This window comes from Lathamus discolor, chromosome 4 (genome assembly GCF_037157495.1).
Source record: "Lathamus discolor isolate bLatDis1 chromosome 4, bLatDis1.hap1, whole genome shotgun sequence".
Classification (NCBI taxonomy): Eukaryota; Metazoa; Chordata; class Aves; order Psittaciformes; family Psittacidae; genus Lathamus; species Lathamus discolor.
Window position 1 is genome coordinate 44,799,849 of NC_088887.1, and position 23,625 is coordinate 44,823,473.

Sequence of the window (23,625 nt, forward strand, 5' to 3'; positions counted from 1 at the left end):
GTTCAGTTCAGCCTTTGCCTGGTGGCACAGTAATGACTCCTCTAAATGCAGTTTTACCTAGCTGTGGGAGAGATTATCTCTTCATGGGCTAGGCACTAGCTCATAGGAATATAAAAAGGCAAATATTCAGCTTTCATGAAAGAGAAACTAGGGGCTCCTTTTGTGGAAGCTGTAGTTGGATGATGATACCTGCATAGAAAATACACTGGAGCACTTCGCAAGAATTAGTGATGTGTGTGGAGGAGTGGGTCTTGCACTGCTACAGTGCAGTAGATTTTGTAGGTAACAGTAAGCAAAATCCTTAGGTTGCCAGTCATTTTTCACCTCTGGAAATACTAATGATCTCAAACCCACAGATTTCAGGGTTCTTCCTCTCCCTGATTTCCAACATTACTCTTTCATTCAGGAATCTCTTCTTCACTTCTTTTGCTTCCTTCATTTTCCTGGAGGCAGTGTGTAACTAAGGATCTGCCTTTGTTTCCACCCTGTTTCCCTGGCCAACTCTCACCTTTCCCACATCAAACATTTTTTTCCTCACTCTTTTTTCTCTCCTAGATTTCTCCATCAGCATATCCAGATCTCTGTAAAACCCTATTCTCTTTTTCCATATACATAATCTTTCATTTCAAGTATGTCACGTGGTGACTCAGGTCTTTGCTTAAGGACTATTTCTCTAAAACTTTTCATCCCCATTCAACTGCTTTTTAAAAAAAAACACATTTCCTTCATCCATTGGCTAATCATTCCTTTGCCACATGTGTTTAGAGGGCTGGGGCCTTCAAATTTGACATAGCTACACTGCTGTGAACCTAACTCTGCAATGTTCAAGGTGTGCAGATGTCCTTGGTTTTCTTCAGTCACTAAGTGTTCTCAGTCCTTTTTTTATTTTTCTCAGCTCAGGGCAAAAGCACCATTTCTAGGGCAGGCACGAGTGTTAGGCTTGTTTTTTGCCTTGGGCTGCTTATGAATAGCCATGTGACAGCCTGGCCTGTGTTCGTCGTGCTGCAGTTGTTTGGAGTTATTTGAACATTCTCTGTGTTGATGTTTTCTGGTGTTTCAGTATTGATAAAAGCTGTAGACAAAATCATGAGTAAAATTCAAGCAGCTGATTTACAGCTTGGTAACATGAGAGACTGGCTTCCTACATGCTCCCCTCTTGAGATCATAGGGGCTTTATAGCACAGTACCAGCCTTGGGTGTTTGCGCTGGTCCTCCTGTGCTTCCCTTACCCTCTATACGAGACAGGAACTTCTCCTCTCCCCTTGCAGGCCTTGCAGGGATGGATGCGGAGGCTCGGGCTCAGTGGAGTTCTGCTTACCCTGGACTTCACACAGATTAGATTCCTGTTTAAGCAACAAGACTTTGAGTAGTCTACTGTGGTTACATATTAGTCAAACTCAGGAAAGTAACAAAATTAATGAAATTTTATTGGCAAAAATCAAACGGAATGTGACCTATGTAATTCAACAGGAGCGAGCCTCAGTTTAGTTTATCAAAATACTTCAGTTTTCCAGCTGGATCTGGAATTATCTGTGTAAGAAAGAAAGTGAAAATATTAGTCAAAAAACAAAACCATGCAAACACAACAAACCATAAAACCAGAACAGCATCATATTTCGTAACATGATGCTAAGGCCATCCCACAAGCAACACTGGAGAGTAATGTATCAACTGACTTGATACTAGATTACTCTTTTGAAGATACTTGAAAGCAGAAAGATGTAACTGACTGGGGGAAGAGAGAGTGCAGCCTACCAAAGGAAGAATTCTGGCAGTTGGGAGCACATACATGTATATTCCTTGCCCACAAAGCAAGATTTTAATCAATTAACGTCCGTAATCAAGAGTTTTAGGATTTACTTACAGTTCTTCCCTTGGCCACCACACTCTCATGGCTTCCTCTGGTTTGATCTAATTAAATCAAACATATTTAGAAGGCATGGCTGCATCTTTTGAGACAGGCTTTTTGAACTGCTTTGCTACTTACATTATCTGCGTCTTTTGCACAGAGGAGAAAGACAATGCTTATGTATTGTTCTAGATTTTTAAACTGATAGTACTAAAGCTGTTAATCTCAGCATTCTAAGACTTTTTAAAAAAATATGTTAATGTTGTATTATTTAGGTGACCCATGGTTATGGAGGGCAGAACTTCGCAGTGCCAAAATATGTTTGTTATGCCAGCCAGCCCTCTTTCATTTTATAATCTTAGTATCCAGCTTCTCTCACTATGCTTTTCTGCTGGCTTGAAAGAGGTGATTCCTATCCTCCAGTCATCCCAGGAAGTCCTCCAGCAAAGAAACACGGTTTTTAACATTCCAGTGTTTTTACTATCAATCAATTACAACGGTGGCTACTCTGCCTAGAGGCTGCTGGGACTTGCTTTTGGTTGAGACAGCTGTTAAACAACAACTCTGTCGTCACCAGATGGTTCAGAAGAAAGCCACATGCTCAAGTAAATGACAATGAGCTCATCTGAACTAGGCAGCTCAGCCCTCTAGTGAAAGTTTCGTTATTCTGCTGAGGCTTGATGAAAGCCACAGAACACAAACACCTTAAATGGGTGTTTATCTGAGCCCTCCCTCTTCTCCTTGTCCTCTTACATGTAGGTGAGCAGTAGCAAAGGAGGAAGAGCTGTTGTGCAGCAAAGCAGTGCTCTCTGCCGGAGCTGTAATGGCACACTGGCTCTGTCAGATACTACAGCAACCTGGGACCTTGTGTCTTTCTTTTTTTGGGGTAGCGCCTAGGATCCACAGTAAGACGTGACAGAACCAAGAACTGATACGGACAAAACCTGAGAAGACAGGACAGTCTCAAGAGTTTCCAACTTCTTCCATCAGGTGTTAACAGGAAACAAGTTCTTGAGCACAAACTCATTGCTGCTTAAGAAAGTTTTGTTCACATGGGGAATTTGAAACAACTGGAATAAGTCTAGTATGAGGGAAATAATAATTCCACACTAAACATAATTGAGCTCTTAATGAAATCAGTAGCAATCCAAAAGCTGTAACTGTAATAATGTGAGTTTACTCATACTATCTACCTGAAAGTTGCGAAGATTTTGGACTTAGCTTTAGTGGAAATACTAACTGAGTGGTTTTTAGTAGTATATGCTTGTAAATATAAGCAGTGACTTACAGTTTCACTGCCAGGTTTCCAACCAGCAGGGCAAACTGGGAAAAAAAAAGGACAAAGTTAGTAAAAGTATATTTACACACACTTTTGTGCACTTAATATTCTCTTTCTGAACTTGAAGTAAAAGAGCATGCAAGCATCATATGTAAATATATGTAACTAAGAAATATGCATTTTTGTTTATACATGGGATGGTGGTGTAACAGTTTATGCCTGATACCACCTACCACTCCTGTTAACTGGAAACTGCCTATTTCTGGATGGATATCTATGCCTTCCTTTAATTCTCATGCCTTTCTAGACAAAGTGCTGGCAAAGCAGTATCCTAGAAAGAGCCCCTATTCTAGTAGAAACAAAAGTTTCTTAATGAAATTCAGGTGACTACACAGAGACCTACATTCCTTGAAAACCAATGCTAGGGGAACTTTTTAGCGAAGAAATCAGTTCAAAGATTCCACAAGGAATCAAGTGATTTTATTTGAAGCCTTGCTCAGGAGTAAAGGGATTAGAGGATGCAGATAACTGTGACCACCTGTACAGTTGCACATTCTGGAGTGAAGCTCTTTTCTGTACAGAGCTCTCCCTCCGAGGCTTTACCCTAGTGAGTTATGCTATATTACACTGCTTTTCAGGTGTGCTGTCAGACAAAATGCCACAAATGCAGTTAGGAATTGTGGAGAACTTTCTCCTATTCTGTGCAAAGAATCCAATGAAGTGTCTAGGGAGGCTCTTCCCAGCATTACTGCAAAAGCTGGAAAAAAAATGTTCTGCTCTGGAGATCAATATTCTGTAAGACAACTTTGTAACTCAGTGAGGCTGAATTTCCTTTGTGAACTGTGTGCAGCCTAAGTATCAGCATATATCTTTTTAAGTCTGTACAGGAAAACATAATAATGATTTTGTACCTTCACATAAAGGTACTTTCAAATGCTGGGTGAAATTGAGTTGAAACAGAAGATAAGCTGCTGAACATGTGTGTTAACATTTAAACAAATCTTTAAATAAATTAATGTGTTTATTAAACACAGTATTTAAAGGAATGTGAAAAGTTCATCTTATGCTTGAACTGGGGGAATATGAATTCTTAAGGCAAAGTAATGATCTGAAGTGAGAGCTGCTTTGTCAGGGGAAGGTAAGCACACAGCACTTGTAAAGAAAATACAAGTAATGGCAGTATCACCATGTATCTTAATATGAATCACTCTGAATTACCTGTCACAGATCCTAAATGAATGACACAGGACAAGAATGGCCTGCATCTCAATTATTGTAGTATGCCAAATGTACTGAAATATTGTGCCTGATTCTTCATGGCCTCATATTTTGTACAGGTTTATGCTTGTGAGAGATGGTACATAATGCCTTAATTCAGACTAAGGAACGCTTTATGTACTGCATTCTCATGGATGTGAGGGACAGTGTGAATTACTATTCTAGAAACAACCTCTGGAGATATTGAGTCCTTGTAGCAGGGCAATCAAACCACTTCACTCAGTGCATAAGACTAGTCTCTAATGCTACCAAGTACCTTTCTTCCCAAAAGCTACAAATACAGCTTGTAGTATAAGTAAAGCAATCTTCAACATGAACGTATTTAAAAGAGTACCTTCTCCATGTTTGTCTGTGTATTGGAATGCTTGTACTAAACGAAGTGTTTCGTCCACTGATCTCCCAACAGGAAGGTCATTCATTGTGATCTGTCGAAGGATTCTCTTGTCGTCAACAATGAAAAGGCCTCTGTGAAAACAGATTTTTGCTGTGTGTTAGGAAACAGAACTAATTACAGCGTTGTGTTTATTTTATGTCTGCTGGATGGGAGGAATTTGATCTTTGCAAACACCATACAATGCCCAACACCTTAGAATACTAGTAACCTACTATTATTTTATGTGGGATATCAGATGACACAAGCTGCGGATAAGTTAAAACCAAAAAAGGCTACTTCTCTGCAGTACCTAAAACTATGCTTTGACAGGCCCTGCCAGGGGATGTTGCAGATGCTATGATGTTACAGGGATCCCAAAAGCAACTAATCAAGTTTATGAAAGATATATCTCTTGAGGCCATTAGTTACCTTTAGTCTTAATTCCACTTGGACTTGGGAGGGCTCTGAATAACTGCAGTTCTGGGGAATTCTGTTTGCCCTGCCCTAGGTATCCACTGATGTTAAACAGTATATTAACCTCAACCCCTCTTCTGACCCATTATGACCTTTATTTTTTGTGTTCTTCAATGTTTATTTTGTCTCTTGGCATGGGTCCCCAAGTAAAACCTGCTCTCAAAGACTTTCAAATGCTTTTTAAAATATAAAATAGTAAATACTACCCCAGGAAAAAAACCCCAAACCAAACCCAAAAAATAACTGTAACCAAGTGAAATACCTAAGCGTATGTCCTTGATCTTCCAGATATACTCCATAATCCTTTGAAATCTGGTGTGTCAAATCTGAAAGAAGTGGAATCTTCATAGGTCCAAGTCCTCCTTGTTTTCGGGGAGTATTAATCCTTTGAAGGAAATGAGATACAGATGTATTTCTCATGAAGATTTATATTCCCTACACAAAGTTACAAGTCACAAACCAGAGCAGCACAGACAGAAGGATGTAATACAAGTGACATTTTTATTCTGCACACAACAGAGATGAATACTATTTATGGTTTGAGAAAAAAGTTCAGTAGATATTTTGCTACATCCGTTAATAACAACTTATTTCTTATCAGTCATAAGTGCTTTATACTAACGTGCTCATGAATTTGGTCAGTGTAACGCACTGACAGATACTTGTATTCTTATCTCTTTTTTTGTGTATTTGTAGTATTTTTTGGACTGAGACATAATATATTTCAGGTAACATACTAAACAAGCTTCAAAGATAAAGGCACTTTCATGGACTAGGGTTAAAAATTTTTACCACTGAAAAATATTTTAAACATTGGTATCAGTAACATCATGCTTTTACCCATTATGATATACTTACATAGACTAAAAAGCTAAGATGCACTCAGGAATAATTTTTAGTGAAAGACAAGGATAAGATACATACCATGCTAAGTGAGTGAACTTTGAGTCCACAGAACATGCTACTACTTCGGTGTTTATTGCTCTGAATTCTTCAATTCTGTCACTGAAGGCGATTATCTCAGTTGGACACACGAATGTACTAGATAATGTAAGACAAGATAAAATCAGAATTTCATGAAGCATCCAGTAAATTCTCTGTTTAACTTAAATGGTGGATTTATGATAAATTATTTCAGCTTTTGCTTGAATGCTGCCTGACAAATCTTCCAGCCTCAGACTCTAGCTTAGCTGTGTAAATGATTTGTTACTGAAGATTATAAAGCTACAGTTAACTTACAATCTGGGTTCGTGTTTTTATAGTTACTTTCCTTTAGACTTTATGAATATTAAGTGGCTGAACTTAAGCACAGTAAGCCCTATTTTTCACAGAGGGTCATACTATAATTTGTTGTTACTGTGCATGTCTGCAAGTTTTAACTATTTTGACTGAACTTTTTCCACTACAGAAGAAATATGAGTGGTAAAGATCACAATTTCTAGGGCTTTGAAGCTAAGGGCCAAGCGCCAGGTAATTTCCTTTATAACATTAAGGTAGTTATTCATCTCTGTTCTCTTCATTTTGCGGAAAAGAATGGGATTGTCTGGTAGAAAGCAGAGATGTTTTTACTCAACCAGTGAAGTTACTGAATTCTACATAAAGAAAGGTATTGTTAAGTGTTCTTAGGATTTTATGGGGTGAGTTTAAAGGGAAAATGCCACCTCTTGGATGCACCTCCCATTATAGATGGGATGCTGTCTCCTATTTGCAGCAGTGATTTACAGTAGTGATTTACAGCAGCGATTTACAGCAGCATGCAGAATTACTGGCTGCCTGATGGGTATTACAGAATGAAGGTTATTCTTTTATGTGGAGACACAAATTAGTCGAAACAGTTATTAGGACAAAGATTGTGTTACAATTTTACCAATGCATGACGAAAACACAAATGCAAAGAATTTATTTTTTCCGACCACTTTCTTTTCCCCAAGCCCTTACCAAAGAAAAAAACAAGACCCTCAAAAAAAAAAAAAAAAAAAATTAATGAACTATAAGTCTAGTGTAGCTGCATTCAGTCTTTGTATGTTGACAGTGGTCTTACTTACAAGTCAAGAGGATAGAAGAAGAAGACAAGATATTTTCCTTCATAATCCGTTAATTTCAGCTCTTTAAACTCTCCATTAATGACTGCTGTTCCTTCCCAGTAAGGTGCTGGTTTGGAGACTGAAATATGAAGAACATTCATTTAAAAGATAGAATCCAAAGCATGTGTTCAAAGCTGTACATTAGATAGCATGTGTGCAAGGACAACCATTACTCTTCCTCCTGCTTGAAAACAACCTACAGTACACAGTTACAAAATGAAACTGCCTTACCATTTGAAATGGAGGTTACAGGATGAAGAAATGTAGGTTTCAGCACACATGGAAAGTAAATAATTTGACCAGCTAGTGCTTATACTTGAGTCTTGTGAATCACTAATCAAGGCCACACAAACCTTATCTGGGCATACTGAACAAACCATGTGTGTGCACGACCAGGTCACGGCAGAACACCTGTTAGACTGAAGAGGAAGCTGTTGAACATTTCAAGAACCTTCACTATTTTGTTAGGGATAACTGTTGTGAACCAAAAGCATAAAAGCATAAAATGGTTCAATTTGTCGCTTTTTTAACTATGAAAAACTACTCGGAGTTCAAGCTCACAGAAAAATACATGCTGCAGCATGTTTAGAGATAAAAGTCTAAAAATGCAGTATATATTTATTATATTAAAACTCGCAAGTAAATTGTAACTTGAAGATAGTTTTGTTTTCAAAAAATCCAATTAAAACACATGAAGCACATTTGCTATTCCTATCAAAATGGATTAACCTTGAATTTAAAATACTAAAGAAATTTTCTTCCAGGTGCTATTTTCACATCAATCACAGCATCACAGAATGGTTGAGGCTGGAAGGGACCACCAGAGGTCATCTAGTCCAGCCTCCCTGCTCAAGCAGGGTCACCTAGAGCACATTCCTCAGGATGGTGTTCAGGTGGCTCTTGAATATCCCCAGAGAAGGAGACTCCACAACCTCCCTGGGCAACCTGTTCCAATGCTCGGTTACCCTCACAGTAAAGAAGTTTTTCCTCATGCCCAGGTGGAACTCCCTGTGTTTTAGTTCATGCCTGTTGCCTCTTGTCCCATTCCCTGGCACCACTGAGAAGGGTCTGACCCTGTCCTTTTGACACCCTCCCTTCAGATACTTATACACACTGATCAGATCCCCCCTGAGTCTTCTCTGCCCCAGGCTGAACAGGCCCAGCTCCCTCAGCCTTTCCTCACACGAAAGATGCTCCAGACCCTTTGTCATTCTGGTAGCCCTTCACTGGACTTGCTGCAGGAGCTCCGTGTCTTTCTTCTACTGAGAAGCCCAGGACTGGACACAGTACTCAAGGTGAGGCCCTGCCATGGTTGAGTAGAGAGGGAGCATTACCTCCGCTGACCTGCTGGCAGTGCTCTTCCTAAGGATACCACTGGCCTTCTTGGCCACCAGGGCCCATTGCTGCTGGCTCATGGACAAGTTGTTGTCCACCAGGACCCCCAGGTTGCTCTCCGGAGCGCTACTTTCCAGCAGCTCACCCCCCAGCCTGTTGTGGGTTCCCCCTCCCTGGGTGCAGGACCCTGCACTTGCCTTTGCTGAGTTTCGAAAGGTTCCTCTCTGCCCACCCCTGCAGCCTGTCCAGATCCCCCTGCACGACAGCACAGCTCTCTGGGGCGCAGCCACTCCTCACAGCTTTGTATCATCAGCAAACTTGCTGAGGAGTCCCTCTATGCCCTCACCCAAGTCACTGATGAGCAAGTCAATACTGGACCCAGTACCGGCCCTTAGGGAACACGACCGGTTACAGGTCGCCAATTACAATCTGTGCCACTGGTCACAACCCCTGAGACCTGCCATTCCTCAGCTCTCAATCCACTTCACCATGCACTTGTCCAGCCCACAGTTCCTGAGCTTGCCTATGAGGGTGTCATGGGAGATGGTGTTGAAAGCCTTGCTGAAGTTCAGCATCCACTGCTCTCCCCTCATCTGCAGCCAGAAGCAACAGAACCATCAACAGAAGGCAGATTGGTTAACTGTGATTTCCATTTGGTGAACCTATGCTGACCTATCCTGATCACCTTCTGGCTGGCTTGTAGTCCCAGGGTCCTCCTTCCTGCCCTTTATGAAGGCTGGAGTGGCATTTGTTTCCTCAACCAAGTAATGTGAATTCTGAGACAAAGGGCAGGGTATGCTGGAGATACAAGGTGATCTGAATACGCTTGTGATGTCAAGGACATCAGCATACAGCTCCAGGAAATTAGGGAAATGCTGCTGAGAAAAATATATGGAATCTTTATTATCTGGATGATGACTGCATGGTTTGGCTTGCCTTTTCTTAGTACATCCCACAGCTGTAAAATATAGTGAGGATGTATAACAAGGACTGCAAAACCCACCCCAAATCATCAGGAGGCAGTCAGTTGTCTTTGGTTTCACTCGATACAACCCACAAGGGATACGGCAATACAAGTACAGAGGGTCAGTAGTTATGACTGACAAACTCAGTTCACATCTTTTTAAGAAATTATCTTAATCTCTCACGCCTTCTGCAGAATTATTTCTGATCAGGTATCAAGCTGAGGACTTCTAATGTTTTGCTGAACCTATGCACATATGGGACTATTTTCAAGTGAAAGCAACGATTGATCTCTGAATCATTTCAAGCTTTTAAAAAATGTTTCAAATACATTGCTCCTTACAAAATTGTGACACCCCAAATCTAATCTCTTTGGAACAAAATGTTCTTTCCAACTGACCTTCGGATTAGGAGGGAGAAGAAAAAGAAACTAAATAAAATACGTTGTATCTTGACCCCTTTCTCAGTTGGGATTTTGAGGAGGTTAAAAACACTTGTCTGAGATGCTGTAATAGCATCTCAGACAATTACAGAGGGTGGAGAAGACAAACAGTATTGGTTACAAATATCTTGGCTGGGTTTCTATTTCTTTCATAGTATCTGTTTGCAAACATTTAAAATGAAAGTTACGCCATGGCTCAGTAGAACCAGTAAATTCCTACAGCAAAGGTTTGTTTCTATGTGATTTCTCTCTATTCTGTGCTCTGCAGAACGGGACTTTTGGAGAGCATCTGACCACCGGAACTCAGATAATGCCTCTGAGCATCTTACTGTGCCTCCATTAAAGATATTTGCACCTAGCTCTGCCAGAAAGTGTTTAGACAACAGGAGAGGTTAGGCACAAACCAAGCCCAGTAATAACCCGCAAGCGCCGCAGAGGTGACTGTTCGGTATTTCTAATCACAGCGCGAGCACGAAACACTCCTGTATATTGCTTAAAGCGTTTCCCTTAGCTCAGCCGCTGTTTGTGGAATCCCACGCGTTGCTAAATGTCTGTGAAACAGTAAACTCGCTGGCAGGGCACCACGATAAAAACGTCGGACTGGAAGGGGCGGCGAGCCTTCCCTCCCGTCCGAGGCCTCCCGGGGGGCGGCACGCTCGCTGCTACGGCCAGGAGCCCGGCGTGGGGAAGGGAAAGGAAACGAAGGGATGTGGGAGCCGCGGGGGACACCCGCAACCAAACCGCTATGGTCCCCAAGGCAGGGAGGCCGGGCAGGGCCAGAGGCCGCTCTCGTTGGAGACAGCGGGCAGCGCCGCAGGCCATCGGCTGCCGGGATGCAGCCTCGCCGCCGGGGGACCCCCGGAGGAAGGAGGGGACGGGACGGGGTGTGTGTGAAATGGCCGCCATCCCGCCTGACGTGGCACTGCCCCCCTCTCTTCCTCAGCTCAGCGGCGCACTGCCGACACCTCCCGCCCGCCCCGGCCCCCCAGAGCGACAAAGGGCGCCCGGTCGGCTCCCCCCGCCCCGCAGCCCTGGCCTCGCCCGGCACCTACTCTTGGCCTGGCTGAGGTGCAGCGAGTGGTCGGTGACGGGCACCCGAGCCGCCTCCCCGGGGTAGACCTGCCCGCCCGCGTAGTAATGACACTGCTCGTCCCCACGCTGCCGCGCCGCCTCCGCCGCCTCGCCTCCTCCCGCCGCTGCCACCGCCAGAAGCAGCAGGCACACCGCGGAGGCTCCGCCACCCGCCCGCAGCCGCGCAGCCTCCATGGTCCGCCGAGCGAGCGCACGCTCCCGCGGCGGGGAGGAGCTTGCCCGGCCCGCTCGCACACGCTCACGGCCGCCCCGAGGGAGCCGGGGAAACCCGAGGCCGACGCCGTGCCCGCACCCCACAGAGCTCCCCTGGGCTCTGCCTCTCGGGGGGGCCGGGAGCTGCCTGCAGCCCGCGGCCCGGCGGGGTGCATTCTGGTGGAGGAGGAGGGGAATGCCATGTGTGTGTAGGGGAAAAGAGGGAAGGAAAAGACACGTGTATGTGGAGAGCCAGCGGGAGCGTGCGGCTGCGGGAGGGAACTCCCTGCCGCTAGGTGAGGTTTCCCATCTGGTACCCCTGCTACCTGTGCCAGCGAGGGCGCTGTGCAGCCATTACCTATCAAGTGTATCAGTTAAATCGCAACCGGGATCCTTAAAAATTCGGACGCCAAAGGGCTGGAGCTACCCATGACCTTTCGTGCTTGAAGCGCTGTGGATGCCACCCTCTGGGAAAACTGGTGGTTCCAGGCTTAACCGTGTCAGGTGCTTAACAGAGGAACGTCTGCCTTGCACCCTGCCTCTGCAGGTGGGCTGTGATAAACGTACTTCCAGGACGGCATGGTGCCCATGCCAGAACGGACAGTACCATTTCTCTCTTTTAAAAATGATACAGAACGGGCATGTTGCAGAGCCAAAAGAACATGCTGGGGGCTGTTTTCAAAGAATACAGGGTCTGTGAAAGAAGAAAGGGTTTAGTAAGGCACCTGTCATTATCTGTTGTATCTTGAACAAATCCTACTAGTTTTCTGTTTTCCTACAATAGAATCCACCCTTTTAAAAGGTATTTAACAAAATTGAATTAATGGAAGTGGGAGAAATAAGACCTTGCAGGCATGCTCACGCTTCTTAGCCTGTGATTTTAGTGTTCCTTTTTCTCAAAGCTCCAACTCCTCTCCAGAGGGAACTTCTTTCTTGTCTCATCTCTTGCCAAACTTGCCTTTAAGTTCCAGTCTAGGTTCCACAGGTTAGGGATCATGCTTGTAAAGTGGCATTCATACTGTTATCGTCACAGTAATAATCTTGCTCATGCATATTTGCCCACCTGAAGGGATTGAAGATTACTGAGGATCAGAAGGGTAAGGCGCTGCAACAGCCCTCTGATGCTACAGAAGCAACATGCTCACATAGATACTGGGCTTCATCGGTGTGTGTGAAACTATAACAAGTTGTACTAGATGTCTGCCTGCAGCGGAAATGGACTTGATGGCACGTGAGATCCCCTTGTCTTATTTTTTCACAGTGAGTCAATGGTGACCAGTCTCTGATTATACCTCCTAAAATGCTAAAAGCAGGATAAAATTTGGTCTTCTTTCCAGTGCTGCTGTTTGACTTATTTTCCCTATCAGGGGCATCTCATTAAAGGGAGGGTGAACAAACCCTGCTTGCTCACGTTAAGCACTCTGGCTCTGGCAGAAGAAAACACTTCCAAGCCTTTGTACTCCCCCTGATTTCAGATTCAGGCATGCCTTACTTACATTTAAGCTTGCTAAAATGTGTTGATAGATTACTGTCATACATGATCCAACTCCAGGAGTACTGAATTTATTACCAAGCTTTCCTCAATCTCAGTGCTTGTCAGGAAAGTGACAGTCATGGCCTGCATGGATTCACACAGGAAGTTATTTTGGTTGTTCCTGCTCTTCAATTTTTGCTGGTGTTTTGAGCCATAGGGAACGGCAGTGATTTGAAAAGTAGTCATATAGTAAACCTGAAAAAAAATGAGCAGCTGAGAGGTATGTGATTTGCATGACGTTAACATCCTTCAGTCAAAAGGTATTCCCGAAAACCTATAAAGGGAAACCAGTAAAATCAACACTATAGAAATAGAAAAGAATAAGGCCTCTTGAGAGTGGAGAAAATGCTGAAGGACAAAAATGGGGTTTATCTGCAGAATATAATGTTAGTTAAGTAGCACTAATTTGAGGATTATATGTGTTTAAATATATGGAACAGAGTTTGAAAGAGGAACAAGAAAGACTTTCTGGCTGCTGCTGTACTATCAAGACTTCTGCAGGTGATTAAAAGAATTAAAAATTTCGTAAGTGCAATCCAAGATGAAATCCAAATATGTGTCACTCTTCAGCGTCCAAACGGAGAGCATGAGCAGCCTTTTTTCTTTGGCAAGTGATGAAATACTTGTACTGAATGCTGATTTTTGTGTTCAAATTGATGAAATTAAGTGATGCTCTTAATACGTGCGAATGTGCTACATTCATCCAGTTGCACAGCTCTTCTGAAGTTGGCAGGGTTTACTATGTGCAAAGGAGAAACTCTTAAATCCTTCCTTTCGTCCACTGCATTATGGGCTGTGCTCCTGCATGCCATGCCATATGCAGGCCCACAAGGATGGTCCAGTTTTGGCAAAGGGCTTGATTGTGGCAGGGTGTCACTGCCATGGTAGCACTAAAGTTACGGAAACAGGGAATGATTCAGGCTACTAAAGCAGTTTAGAAATGGTTATGGAGGTTCAATCTGTTCTTGCTTGTAGTGATAAAATGGCTCACTATCGTTTAAATGACCTAATATAAAAATATCTTGGAAAAATTAGCATGATATATTGTAGCAAGATGCCTGTCACCATTTCCTGGAACAGATGGAGCAGATGTTCAGTATTGCGCTGGTGAAACTAGCAGTTGGTCCTATCCTCCTCATGGTTTACAGGGATATTTTAACAAATATATTGCGTTGCTTGTCATGCATGACAGAGAATCTATAGCATAGACAACTTTGCCGGAGAAAGGAGAGTAGAAAACATCTGTTTTGTAAGTGCTAATGGATCAAAATGACCATAATTGAAATTACCAATTAGAGAAGTCTTCTCCTTTTTGGCTCTTGGTAAGGCTAGACTGGTGGGATCAGCTGTGTGTGCACTGACTGCAAAGGGTCCTTGAAGAATATACCAGGCTGAGAAGCGCTGAGTGATGCTTTGACAGGAACCTCATCCTGACTTCTCACTGCTGCTAATATTTTCAGCTAGCAGAAGCAGTATAGCTGAGTAATGTAAATATAAACTTCTTAAAATCTCCCACTCAGCAGTGTGAGGTATCATAGATATATTTTTTCCTACAACCTACTTTTGGGGAATATGCAAGTGCTTGGAAATGCATTTAAGTTTTTCCTCTGCAAACATACTTGCCATAAAAAAAGTTCTGCTGTTCTGCTTTGTTTCTTTCCCTGTCTCCTCCAGCCAGGTGTGTTTCTTGTGGCATCAGTCTCAGAAACCCTGCATGTCCTGTGTGACAGGAACAGGATGGAGCTTGTTATTAATGTGTTTGAATGAGCATAGCAAGAAAGGGTGATAATACTGCAAGCCACTGGGCAATGAAGGACTATGGTTTCTAAAGCACCGCCTCTGTAAGTGCTGACAGAATCTATGAGTTTGTGAATATATACAAATATTGTGAAACCACCTTCTTGACCTAATAAATAACATTGTCTTTGCAGGGCAGTGTCTGGGTGGTGGGTTACAAGTGTGTTTATGCTCTATCCACTTTTACTTCCTTTAACAAGCATGTATTCAAAGAAAGTGCCCCAAATGTCTCTGAGCATTAGCACAGTTTTTGGGCAGTCGCACGGACAGGTAATGACAGAAAAAGTCAGTGCTGAACACCACCTGTCAGACATATGCTGTCTTCTACAAGTCAGTGGACTATGAAGGACAGTTGCAGTATTGCACTGGAAAACCCATGCTGGATGTCTGGATCTGCCGTTGCCAGCATGTTGTTGATGTGCCCTCAGACAGCCACAGCTAGGAACTTGCTAGCCAAAATAACCCAGCTAACTTTGGTGTTGCTGACCAAGAAAGACCTTCACCCACAGAGCCGTAACTCCACTGTGTCAAGTGCAGTAGTCTCTGTCAGTGCCATTTGTAGGTTCATAGGCTCCTGTCCTCAGGATGCCACCCTTGCTTCTGCTTTCTCAGATCTGAACTGAGACTAGCACACTCTAAGTCTTGTTCTCAGTCAGCCTTTGAGAGAAGATGGAAAACTTGTCACCTCAGCTAAGACAAAAAGCAAAGCTGCATCCTGCCCTCACAGCTGCCTGCACTGTTTTTTTTCCTTCATGGATGGAAAAAAACCCTGTGGCAGCCTAATTTCATATTCTCTTAAACCAGACCAGAGGCAGGTGTTGCTGACAGTTGCCTGTTGCTGCAACAACTGTTGCTGCAGATGCCTGTGTGTGCCTCTTCTGTCACTAAAGCCTTGCTCAGGGTTATGGGTGTGCTAGCTGCCTTGCATTTAGGATAAGTGTATGAAAATGAAATGTTTAGTTATTGTCAAAAACAGTAGGCCCTACTGCCTGAAAGCATGGGTGATCGCAGCAAGATCTGTGGAGGAGTGGAGGCTGCATTCCCATGACACTGGTCTTAAAATATCCCCAGCTCCTCTCTTTATGCCTGCCTGTCCCTCTTCAGTATTCTCTTGAAAAACTTTTTTTATTACTTATTTTCTGGCTCTATTCCATATCTAAATTTGCTTTTCTCTTCTATTTGGAAGACCTGTGAAAGAGAAAAATGGCTTTTGACCAGAAATGTTCTTGCACCTCGATGTTTGTCGCTTTTACAGTGCTCACTAGGTGGCAGTAAGATGCTGTTATACCCGTAGAATGAATGGAAGTCAGAATCATAGACCAGTTTGGGTTGAAAAGGACCTTCAAAGGTCATCTAGTCCAACCCCCCTGCACTGAGCAGGGACATCTTCAACTAGATCAGGTTGCTCAGAACCACATCAGCCAGGCACTGAAGTCATGTATTCTCCAAGTGCCTGAAATTTACTAAAATCTGAAGATCTGGTATCAAAAGCCCTTTTTCTTCTTTTTCTTCTTTTCCTTTTTTTATTTTCCTTTTCCTTTTTCTTTCTCTTTTCCTTTTCCTCTTTCTTTTTCTCTTTCTTTTTCATTTTCTGTCCCCCCCCCCCCCCAAATACAAGGTTCACTGGTGTTGGAAACATAAACTGGAATCTATATTCAGTACTCATAAACAACCTCATTTCCTGTGAACTTGTTACAACAATAAAGGTAATCAACCTTGCATAACTCTTCAGTAAGAAGTTTCCTCTATTATGTCTCTGAGAGTGAAGATGCTGTGGATACTAAAATAGTCTCTTAAGAAGGAGGACAGAGTAAGAAAAAAGCAACCGTAAAACTTGTTGTGAAAGAGGTAGAAGTTTGTAACAGGAAGTTTTAGACTCGTCACTGTGGAGTACTGAGATCAATATTGGATTTTTGTTTCTGCTTCCTTTTTTGGTAGCTACACGCAGTTTTCTGGGAGTTTAAATAGCATTCCAGAAAGAAACCATCTCTACTGTAATTGAGCTGACAGGAGTGCACTGGCCCTCATTCCTCTGCTGCTTTTAAAATCCCCATGTTCCATTTAGAATTGCTGTAACCAAATGCAGACTTTACAGATTTTTCTTGGTAATAGCCTCATTCATTCCAATTCAATTTTGTATACATTTCAGAGATTCAACTATTTCAACTTCTCTGCTTGGTCTAATGAAAGGACCTAGGGATTTCCTTACAAAGCAAAATTTCTTAGTCATTAGAAGTGAAATAGATCCAATATTGGTGTTCCCCAGACCATTTAGCTCAGTTAGCTTCTATAGTGTAATTTAGCCTATAAATTGTGTTAGTAGTGAACTGTACATTAGTTTAGGTCAATACCAACATAATCTCTGAGTCAAAGCTCTTTCTCTGCTTTGGATTTTCAACTTTCCAAGGTGCCTTGGGAAGCATGCTTCTGTGCAAGAGCCAATATTTGACCCACCACATCTAAACTTGAAATTGAGTGCTGTTTTTTCCTCATTATTAAAGGAAAAAAACCCATTGCTTATAGATGGGAGTTTTATTTATTATTGTGTGTTTACTTTTTCTTGAGAAAGGCATCATTCTTAGAAATTTAGAGAAGTTTTCAAGTTTACAAACTCCTAATTGAAAACACAGGGATTTTGAGATACAAGATGTATTCAAGGTACCATACTTAAAGTATACTACCCATGTGCAAATGTTTACACAGTACAGTCTCGTTTACCACTATAGAATCAAAATATGGAGGAAAATGTTCAGAAGATACTAATCCAGCTGCAACTTGCTACAGCTGGGTGTAGGTGATTTTCTTGTATCTACTTACAATACCAGAGTGAAAACCAAAATATTATGACTGTTTTCTTCAGTATGGAGTCTAAAGTGATAAAAAAGGGAGTGGGTTGGCTCATACCATTGGGTAATCTAAAAATAAAGTAGCAGTTCTCCATGCGCATGGTTCATGAGGTGCCAATAAGTAATTCCCCCTGATTTTAAAAAGATTTAAAAACTTTCCAAGCTTTTAAAGATGTGAAGTATTGCTGAGATAAAATAACGTGTTGACCTGCTGCACAGCTAGCTGTTACACAGAATTATTCCTCAGGCCTACGCTTTGAAATAGCTGTTAGGAAAAGTTGGCTGAGTAAGCTGAAGTTCCCAGTTAAGAAAGCTGATAACACAGAATAGTTCGGGGCAGAGTTCCTCTCTTAGACCTGGGTGTTGATTTCTGAGATAAGATTCCTGCCAGATGGTATTTTTAATGGAAACGAAACAAGCAGCACTTAGAAAAAAGGGAAATGTCAGATTCTGTATCTCTTGATCATCCTGCAGGAAAGCAGACTTCAAGGTCATTTGCAACGCTTGATGCCATTTCGCAGAGGGCTGACATGATGCTTTTCATCCTCGTGAGTCTGCAGCCACGTTACCAATAGACTGGAGCCTCATACTGCCTAGCAAGGAAGAGTTAATTTTAAAATTGTCTTGTTAAAAATGCCTGACATCACCTCTTCAGTGATTTCATACTTATTATCCGTAAGGTCAGTTTAGTTACTGGAAACCCTTGGATACAGCCAGAAACAGCTGTGGCAAGTTGGCATTGATACTGAACAGGCTTGGCTGTGCCACAGGCTTTGTGCTCCATTCGTTCCCAGACAGCAGCAATACGCCTTGCAAATCACCTGCTCGCTGTGCCTGACGCCTGGGCATGTTTGAATAGGTCACCGCAGGGATCTGCTGTTGAGGCTTACCAAATTATTTGTTAAGGGTCAGTAGCTCATTATAATCCCACGCTGCTTCATGCTTCAGCATATCAATGTTCCCATCTCGGTGCTCCTGTGCGCTTCTGGTAACGGCAGGAGAGCCGCTGAGGGGTTGTTACTGTGGGAGGGAGGGAAAAGGTTGTCACCAGCAACCCAGGGTATGTCCTTCCTCACCAAGGGGTTTTTCTGAAAAATTACAAGCAAAGAGCAGTCAGAAGGCTCCAGATGACAGGGCGCATAGCGTGGCCAGTAAATCTGTTAAACCCTTCAGCACCCACTCAAAACAAAACATGAGCCTGCCCGCTATGTAGCTTCGGCAGCTGGCTGTTTTTGGGAAGCTGGAAAGATTTTACTGTTAGCCCGAACGTCTCTGATACGAAGCCTGCTGTCAGTGACAGCAGTGCTCTCGCAACTGAAGAGTGCAAGCTTTGATGGGCAGCAGTGATCTGCTTCTTGGCAGACCAATGGGGGAGTCAGTGGACCAAAACTGCCTCCCTTTCCTCACCCCCAGTGGCACGTAACAGCCCCAAGCCTGGAAGAAAGGAGATGGTGAGCCCTGTGCCTGGGGCTTCTGCGCAATGTTGCGAAATCCAGATGCTGAAAAAGGAAGCAGTAATGGTAATGGACTTGGAGATCTTTGGACCTGTTTGCTTCCTCATGTACACATATGGTTCACATCTGTGCTTCCATGAAAGGCTAAACCTGCTGCTTGTTTCAAATGAAAGTTGAGTTTTCATGTAATTTTGAGACTTTCAAAGGAGAAGCTTTGGGAAAATATGCAAATATTGCAATGCCCAGGCTTCGGGCAGCCGAAGGTCCAAGAGCCTGGTGGAATCTCCTCCTTTTTCCATGGGTCAGATTCAATCTTGGATTTTAGGCAAGGTGGCTGTAAGGGCAGAATGCAGCTGCTTTGCCTCTGCTGTGCCTGCAAGCTTGTCCTGCCATGAGCTGGCTGAGGGAAAAGCCAGCAGCTCCTTCCACCCTCCCTTCCCCAGCAGGCAGCTGCGACTGGGAGATGGCGCAGGGTCAGGGCTCTTTTCATGTGAAATGAACTGTTTCAGGCTGTTTCACAACAGGAAAGTAGTGCCACCCCACCTGGTTCTCCTTTTGATTTTAAAAATACTGTGAAGCTCAAAGCATGCTTTCACAATGCTCCATGAGCTCATGTGGTCATCTTTAGGTTCATGTACATATGCAGACACATAAATGTATTGGTGAGAAAATTCGAGTTAATTGTTTTTCTTCCACTGGAAGGTTTTACCTCTTCGGAGGAGAATACTCCATTAATATTAACATACTTCATAATATCTGTTTTCAGAGGCAAGAACATTTTTAATCCCCAGTCTAGCTTCACATGAGTGGATACACATCTACTTGCTAACGAGAGCACTGGTATCTTGAATTATAATGGCATATTTTGGGCCATCAGTGTGGTCTGTTTTCAATTTCTTGTCTGGAAGTCTTTATCTTTGCTATCTATCTAATCTGTCTGATGCCTTCTGGAAACAATTTTCCCTTTACACCACTTCATAAACTTCTGCATACACTAGACCGGAGGTTCTGGGCCATTTCTCACATTTTGTAATGAATTTTCTGATTGAATGCTTTTACAGATAGCACCTCATACATGCAAAGCAGTGCCTAAGATCCTGGTGGATTTTTTACTGATTGTATGTATAAAGCTCTAAGAACTTGTGATGAAAGTTAAGTTGCCACTGAAACTTGCACATTCATGTTTTTTCAAGGCATTGAGTGATAAGAATAAGTCCCTTAACATAAAAATAAGTAAAATTAGGAAGAATCAGGTATGTTTGCGTAATTAAATTTTATTTGGAATAACCACAACAATTTGGAATAACTACCAGATGTTGACAAATAGCTGGATGTTGTTAGAAGAGCTCTGTTACTGGCACTGATTTAGTTAATGTCTCAGGCTTTAGATGAGTAGCCATAACACTAAGATGATTAACCTAGAACTGTAAAGGGAAGGGCCAGTATAGTTCTGTGGGGTTAAAATTTCCATCATTGGGCAACCCATATGAGTTGCTAATCAGGCTTTTGTTAACACTTCTTAAAAGACAGCTGCATCAGGCAATGATCACCAAGGATGGCTGAAGGCGGGGGAGAAAGGCAGGAGCCTCACCCTACTAAAGCAGACCCCTGGCCCTGCAGGTGAGCTCTGGGAGGGCCTGACTTAGCAAGGGAAGTGTAGCCTGGCTGCAGGAGAGGTTTGGCTGCTGAGGGATTATTCTGCAGGGGGTGTTTAGAGCATTAGAGGAATGGAAGCAATCCACAGAATAGAGCAGCTGAAGGAAAACAATTGGATTTTTAGTGGGGAGGATGTCATAATGGTGAGGAAGACTACATTGTAAGCAGCGTGAGTGACTGCTTACTGAAGTCACTAGACAGGGAATCCCTTGGAGAAGAAATGGTGCTTGGTATCATTCGGAACAGCAAGTGGGGTCTCATTTGCACAATTATGGCTGGAGGTCATATTTTGCTCATTGCAATCACAGTGTATTCTGATTCAAGCAGCTTTCAGTAGCAGAGCAGGAGCACCTGCCTTAAAACACCCGCCCCCCCCCTCCCCACTCCACTGTACTAAAGGACCACAGAAAGGGCAAATGGCTATTTGACACCAGTCTTTAAAAACGACTTTGGAAATATGTCAATGTGGCTTTTGTCAAGAGAAATCGTGTCTGAAAGAAATCTGCTGCTGTTCGTCTGAGTTGCTGACATGTATGTGGATTAGGGTGACTTGGTTGGTATGGTGTTCTCAGATTTTCCACAAGCTTGTGATAAAATCCTCAGTCAGAAGATCCTAAAGAAGCAAAACTGTAGCAGGATGAAAGGAAAGATCCCCCCAAGAACTGATGTGAGAGGTAGGAACAGAAGGTCAGGCATTTCAGTGGGAGACAGCAAGTGGAATCCCACAGGGATCTGCATGAAGACCTGCGATGTATGTCATATTCATAAGTAGTATGGAAAATGTGCTAAATAGTGATGTGCTGGCTGTTTCTTTAACTGAGTTATCCAGGACAGGGAAAACTAAAAGCCTACTTTCAAAAATGCGGAAGAGTCTCATGATTCCAAGAGGAATTGCAGTTTAAAGTGGCAGCCTGCATTCGATGTCAATAAGCACAAAATAATGCACATGGGAAAAAATAAACCTGACTGTGTGATGCTAAAGATGAGCTTCAAACTACCTCTTACTATTTGGGGCTGACAGCTCAGAGGGGCTGTCAGTAATTCTAAGAAATGTTGGCTGAGGGCAGAGCAATGCTCAAGAAAGCTAATAGATGGTCAGAAATTGCTAGGGAAGACACAGAAAACAAAATAATCATTCTGCTGTGCATTCACCTCTTGATTACTGAGCACCGTTGTGATCTCCTTGTCTAAGAAAAGGTATAGCAGAGCCCAAAAGGGGCAAACAAACCTGACAAGTGTTTTCAGAAATAGAGAACGGCTTCTGAATTGAGATTGATTAAATAGACTCTTTAGACAGGAAAAGAGAGGTAGGAAGGCATGCGATAGCGGTGTTTAAAATCATGAGTGGCATGGAGAAAATAAGTAGCAAATGATTATTTGCATTTCTCCCAGAACAAGAACAAGGGACATCAGGTGGAATTACCGGGTAGTGGCTTAAGCTAACAACAGCAAACAACTCGGTCCTTGTGGTGTGTGATTAAACAGGAACCAGTCTCACAGTATCTGCTGGGTATCAAAAGGCTAGACAGGCTGAAAACTGATCAGATGAATTAATAGGAAAACAAATCCATCAGGGGCTATTACGCAGCAAGATGACATTCTTGCCTGAGGAACTGCCTGCGTGGCAGGCTGCTGGATGCAGGGAGTGGGGAAAGTGACTGCATGGTTGCCCCTTTTTAAATTGTTCTTGTTGGTATGTGCTGCTGGCTCCTGTCAGTGGTGGAATACTGGACTACATGGACCCTTCAGCTGATCCAGTATAATTCTTCTGCATAATGTTTTTGTGAGGGATCGATCTGGGATAAAGGCACATAAAACACCCCAGAGACCCACAGGGTCCTGAGGCTTGACTTCTACATAAACAACTTAAGCCTTGCCTGTATGTCCACTTGGAGTCTTGCAAGAGAAAGTATCCAGAAGGGCAAATTGATCCAGCCACGTGAAGAGGTGAGAGCCCTGAGGACTACTGTAATGAGCCAAAGAGATAGCCATGCTTTTGGGTATTGAATTCTATCCCCTGTGGGATGAAGTATCAAAATGAATACTGTTGCTGCACCTTGCATGTTATCCTGTGGTGCCTCGTGCCTCTTGGTGGAAGGAAAAGAATCATTTGGGAAAGGTAAAATTTGGGAAAGGTTTTGAGTAATGCATGATGCATGGCTTTCCTCATCCTGTAATTCAGTGTTTCGTAGTTCTCTGAAGAGCTACTGCTTCACCTTTTGCATTGTACACTTTATTGTTCTGTTTTCTGAGCTTGTGTATAACATGGGAGTGAAGGAGCAAGCCAGTATATCGTCATTGCTTAGAGAATGACACTTTAAAGCGGTGGCAAAATTACTCTGTAGCTAAAAGTGCAACCGTGAGAATTGTGTCTTGGTACAAGGATAATGTCGAGTTGGAGTTAAATTGAATGTTTCTTCAGGGAGGGTAAATTTAATCAGGTGCTCAAAATCAAATTAAGGTGGAAATCAGTTTGGAAAAACACAAGAATTACAATCCAGCTAATGACCTGGGGTAATACTGGCAAGAAATGTGCTTTCATGTTGTAACATGAAAAATCGTTTCTTTAGGAGGGAGCTGCTTGTAGCTCATGACTGCCCAGGGTAGCTCAGAGCCCAGCGTTTCCTTGAGAGAGCAATTACAGTGTGCCACCCTTGCACCATTTACTTCCCCTCCATTGCAGTGATACCAACAGTTATTATACTGTGATCAAGCCTGTCAGTGTTTCTGCCATAGTGTTATTTTCTAACTTGGCCTTTAAACAGGGAATGTTTTTCCATCCCAGCCTGCAACAGCCTCTGTGGCTGGTGGCCCATTAGGGTGATCCAGAGGTGCCATATCTTCTGCAGAAGCACGGTCTCTCCTAGGTCTCTCCTTGTAAGAAACATCTCTACACCTGCGAACAGAAAATGAATCCTGCATTTAGCCACGAATTTGCTGCAGAGAGGGATTTGGATTTTAATGTACGTATTATTCT

At 43.0% G+C, this 23,625-nt stretch overlaps 1 protein-coding gene across 2 annotated transcripts; it reads right to left on the bottom strand.

The window, feature by feature from the left end:
• Positions 1-1,406: 1,406 nt before the first annotated feature.
• PRDX4 (peroxiredoxin 4) lies at positions 1,407-11,392 on the bottom strand. Of its 2 annotated transcripts, XM_065677290.1 has the most exons (8): positions 11,130-11,392; positions 7,299-7,416; positions 6,178-6,294; positions 5,516-5,638; positions 4,741-4,871; positions 3,138-3,172; positions 1,865-1,911; positions 1,407-1,530 (listed from the first exon to the last, which is right to left on the bottom strand). In XM_065677290.1, exons 1-8 carry the CDS (start codon positions 11,341-11,343, stop codon positions 1,527-1,529), a joined length of 789 nt encoding a protein of 262 aa, XP_065533362.1. In that variant the 5' UTR covers positions 11,344-11,392; the 3' UTR covers positions 1,407-1,526. The 2 variants fall into 2 exon arrangements, with proteins under 2 accessions (XP_065533362.1, XP_065533361.1); XM_065677289.1 differs by lacking the exon at positions 1,865-1,911 and having other exon boundaries at positions 11,130-11,390.
• Positions 11,393-23,625: the final 12,233 nt, after the last annotated feature.

Bases quoted from the DNA above. Each gene is read 5' to 3' on its own strand.
- PRDX4 (XM_065677290.1), bottom strand. From the start codon at position 11,343: ATGGAGGCTGCGCGGCTGCGGGCGGGTGGCGGAGCCTCCGCGGTGTGC. The intron at 7,417-11,129 runs GTAGGTGCCGGG...TTCATATTTCAG, and splicing joins GCACCTCAGCCAGGCCAAGA to TCTCCAAACCAGCACCTTAC. The intron at 5,639-6,177 runs GTATGTATCTTA...TTTCCTTCAAAG, and splicing joins AAGTTCACTCACTTAGCATG to GATTAATACTCCCCGAAAAC.